Raw genomic sequence first — 4,439 nt, 5'->3', positions numbered from 1 at the left:
TGAGCTGTTCGGTGGAGCAGCTGAGCTTCCTGAGCCTCAGCGTGGGCCGACGGCTCCCCCTGCAGGCCGCAGACCTCTGCTGCATGCTGCCCAGAGCCCTCTGCCTCTACCTCTTCTCCTTCCTGGACCCACGCAGCCTCTGTCGATGCGCCCGGGTACACAGACACCATAATATATATGTATATATATACAGTATAAACATGAAGGTCACTCACTCTGGGAGTGGTTTTCCTTCTTCTCCTTCTGCAGGTGAGCTGGCACTGGAGGAGCATCGTGGAACTGGACCAGCTGTGGATGCCCAAGTGTGTGAGGCTGGGCTGGTGCGTGGGCTTCAGCCCCGCCCCTCTGGAGCAGGGCGTCTGGAAGCGACACTACATCCACACCGTGCAGGAGCTGCAGGTCAGCAGATCAGATCCAGAAGCAGCTCGCTGCGGCTCACAAACATGGCAACTACTTTCAAATGCAGCGATGTGTAAAGAGCCCGGCGTCCGCCTGCAGGCCGCCGCGGCCCGGCAGCGGCAGCAGCAGCAGCATCAACAGCAGCAGCATCAGCAGCAGCAGCAGCAGCAGCAGCAGCAGGGTTCAGCCGTCAGCCGGAGACGTGAGGCCTCCACCAGAGAGGAGCCTTCAGCGTCCTCCACCCGACCCCCAGGAGGCTTCTCCGGGACGGAGCTCAGGAAGGAGAAGCTGCCGTGGAGAGACGCTGACAGGCGACCCAAAGACACGCGACGCTTCAACTACCTGGACAACCCGGAGCTCAGTGAGCCGGCGCTCAGCGCGTGAGGCTGCACACACTCACCTCACACGTGACGCCATCGTGTTATTATTAAGATTTTTTCTATATATATATATGTATATATATATATATATATATGAATCCTCCAGGTCCATAACAGTGTGTCCCTGCAGGCCGGTGGCTGTCGGGGCCTCATCGTGGAGCCGGAGGACTGAGGCGCACTACAAGCTGCGCAAAGCCAGAGCGCTGGTGAGCCACGCGCCATCCATCACCACCACGAGCCCACTGAGGCTGTGACCCCCGTGTCTGACTCAAAGGGGGGGATGAGCGGGGTAAACGATGGGGGACTCTCTGGAGACGGCGCAGCCAGCAGGCATCATGCATTATGGAGCAGCGTTTACACACAGAGAGAGCATGCTAATGACGAGAGGGAGACGCAGCCAAATGATGCTGACGGTGGGGTTTGAGGGAGGGGGAGGGGCGGGGAGGGGTGAGATAGAGGACACCGATGCAATTCATATTCAGACTTTGGAGAAATCCTCATACATTATTTTTGTGCCTGAAAGCAGCAGCTCATGTGGAATATAACTCAATACATCTGGAATCACGCGGCATTTTGGTTATTAATGTAACTCCAGTTCTCTGATTACTTTTGTGTCTCGGCTCCTTTAGATGTTCCTCAGCTCCAACAGCAGACCCCAACACCCTCCTCCTCCTCCTCCTCCTCCCCAACACCTTCCTCCTCCTCCTCCTCTTCCTCCTCCTCCTCCTCTTCGTCCACTTTGGGCCTCGTGCAGTCACGACCCCCCCTTCACCAAGGAGACCGCCCAGAGCCTGCTGCGGCTGACCCGGTGGAACGCCGGCGTCCGTCCGGGCCCGGTGAGGTCGGCGGTGCCCCGGCTGAGCGTGGAGGCGCTCAGGGCGTCCCAGCGCTCCCAGCGCAGCGCTCCCAGTAAGCGTTCCCAGCTCCTCCGCTCCCTCTGGGCTGAGCGTGATGCAACCAGCAGCAAGACGCGCGTCAGGAGCAATTATGGTTTATAAAGAACCGAATCTGCAAGAAAGTGCTGCGTGTGACCTGGTTGCATATGTTTCATGTCTTTGGTACTTCTGAGTGGAGCTAAATTATTGATTCTGAGTATTTTGTATTTTTTAATTTAAAGCAAAAAATTAGAAGTTTTTTATAGGATCCTTTTTTATGTCTTCTTTTACGTTGAAGGTACAAAGCAGCTGACATCTGACAAAAAGTCAAAGGAAACATCAGAAAACATAAAGTCTCAAATGCGTTAACAGACAAAGAGGAACAGAAATGTTTCAACTTCAGTCACAAAGAAAACAAAATGAAGTTATATCAGTTATATCTCACAGTGAAGAATCAGTAGTATAAATACCAGTAATACTAGTAGTACTAGTTAGTACAATAATGCTTCTGTTTCGGACGTGGAACATCAGTAACGAGGTGAACGTTTCTATCAATCAATCCCAGGTACACCACTGTTCCAGTCCTGGACCGGCGCCACACACACACACCAGCAGGACGTCAGAACCACGGCTCCAGGACCAGAACCACAGCGCTACAGTCAGAAGGTGTAGATTGATATATATATATATATATATATATATATATATATATATATATATATATATATATATATATATATATATATATGTCTGTATATATAGATATATATATATAGTGTCGGGCCGTCAGGACCAGCTCGGCCTTCTCTGAAGACCTAAACAGAATCCCAAAGTTGTATCTATTTTATAATCTAATTAAAAAAATAACAATAATAATAATTAAAAGTTATATCTATTTTATAATGTAACTGTTTTTCATAAATCCCCTCCATGTATTGTAATGATGTTGTCATGTCTCCTGCTGCCTTGCTTCAGTTTCTGCAGCAGCTCGATGCTCCTTCACCTCTTTGACCAATCACATCTCACCTCTGTCTGTCTCTATGTCTCTCTCTCTTCTCTCTCTCTCTGCTGGTTAAACAGCCGGTTCTGGTTCCGTCTTCCTCACTCTGACAGAAATACTCTGCACCACACACTCCGGTACTTCAGGTGGCGCTGTAGGCACCTCGTCAAGTGGTTGGTCTTATTTAACTTATAGAGAAAAAGAAGAACTCTTTCATTTGTAGAGTAGAAGAAGAGAGAATCTGTATCTGTATCTATTCCCTGTGGACTCTGTAGCGCCTCCTGGAGGCCTCTCACTCTGCGCGATGGAAACTGGGAAGCTCATAGCTCGCTGTTAGCTCGCGGGCTAACTAGCGCATTCTGCAAATGTGCTAGTTAGATGCAGGATGGAGGAGAGGTCGGAGGTGAACATTATGGAGAGCGGCTGCACGCTGGACTCCTGATTCTTCACACGAGGAACCAGAAAATCATGGAGAAGAAATGTTTTTGTTCGGGAGACATGAGCTGTAAATATAGTTTTAATATAAGACGGCATCTTGAGAACGTGCAGCGTCTAGTTAGTATGAAAAACATATTAAAAAGTGACAAATATGTTTTGTCAGCTTTGCAAATTTCCATCTGAAACAATTTCTTTAAAATAAATCATTTGGAGGTTTCTTTGCTTTTGTTAGTTCTTTTATTGAAGTAGTTTCTGATTATACTTTGAACTCAAGGTGACATTTTCAATGCGTCTACTTGCAGTGAAGTACTTCCACTGAATACTTCCTCCACTTCACGCTGCAGAGAAGAAAACCAAAGGAAACATATTCCGTATAAGAAATGTACCACCTTTATTATCCACATCCATTCACAACGCAACACAAAGCCAAACAGTTTAAGACAAACAGCTGATTGTGTCTCAGTGTTCAACACGCAGCTCGTGCACTTCAGTCATGAGGAAACATCAGCATCACACACACACATGCCGCTGCTCCGTGTACATTACCTCATCACACACACACACACACACACACACACACACACACACGTATATATTACTAAACACAAACTAAACAGAGCTAACTGAGCGGTAGCATCGTGCTGCGACTCAACGTCACTCAAAGGGCTTATGGATCAAATCTAAGCGATTGTGTCGTGGATGAATCATAAAAAAGCACCATCTTTACAAGGTTTGTGCTGATATTAGTCTCAAACTGTTTAAGGCCACATTGTGCTGCAGGAGCTCAGGGCTGTTGATGGTCTGGTGAGGTCATATTTATTCATCTGATCGGAACGACGGTCAAACTGAAAGCCGCTCGGTTGCTTTCTGGAAGATTTGCGTCGGTTTCTACCCAAATTTAAATGCACCTTTATGACTGATTTATGGGCTGCATCCCTGTAAAACACAGATTACAGGCTGGATGAAGCCCGGCGGTGAGGGATGAGGAGCTGCTGGTCAGATCTCCAACTGAAGCAGGAAAACTATTTCAAGCTGTGAAGAGGTTTGATGAACTTTACTGATGGTTTTAAACTGCTTTGTTTTGTGTTAAATGGAGACATTTTGTTTCCTCTGAAAACAGAGCCGGAGTTAAACGGAGAGGAAAGAAAGAGATCTTTAAAAAAAAAGAAAAGAGTTTCTTTAAAAAACAAAAACTGGTTCACTTAAGAAGCACATATCATTTATTCATTTTTTTTAGGCTTTTCTTTGAGAGGAATGCCTTTTCTGTTTCATACAAAAGTCAGTTAAAAGAGGCGCGGCCACATACAGGAGCGTTAAATAAAACATCAGGCGGGCGGTTTGACGTCC

General features: G+C 47.2%; 1 protein-coding gene across 1 annotated transcript in view; it reads left to right on the top strand.

The window, feature by feature from the left end:
- fbxo16 (F-box protein 16) overlaps nt 1–2,326 on the top strand; it is a 4,362-nt gene extending 2,036 nt beyond the window's left edge. Inside the window, exons 4-8 of the mRNA XM_068577557.1 lie at nt 1–155; nt 250–779; nt 910–985; nt 1,409–1,688; nt 2,220–2,326. The exon at nt 1–155 is cut by the window's left edge and continues 52 nt beyond it. Of these exons, the coding sequence (XP_068433658.1) occupies nt 1–155; nt 250–779; nt 910–985; nt 1,409–1,688; nt 2,220–2,326 (1,148 nt within the window). The remainder of the gene's footprint in view (nt 156–249; nt 780–909; nt 986–1,408; nt 1,689–2,219) is intronic.
- Nucleotides 2,327–4,439: the final 2,113 nt, after the last annotated feature.

The sequence above is a fragment of the Clinocottus analis genome, unplaced genomic scaffold (assembly GCF_023055335.1).
Source record: "Clinocottus analis isolate CAN_PGR_092001 unplaced genomic scaffold, fCliAna1.0.p SCAF_15, whole genome shotgun sequence".
Taxonomy (NCBI): domain Eukaryota; kingdom Metazoa; phylum Chordata; class Actinopteri; order Perciformes; family Cottidae; genus Clinocottus; species Clinocottus analis.
The sequence above is the reverse complement of the archived record's forward strand: the minus strand, read 5'-3'. Positions and strand labels throughout refer to the sequence as shown.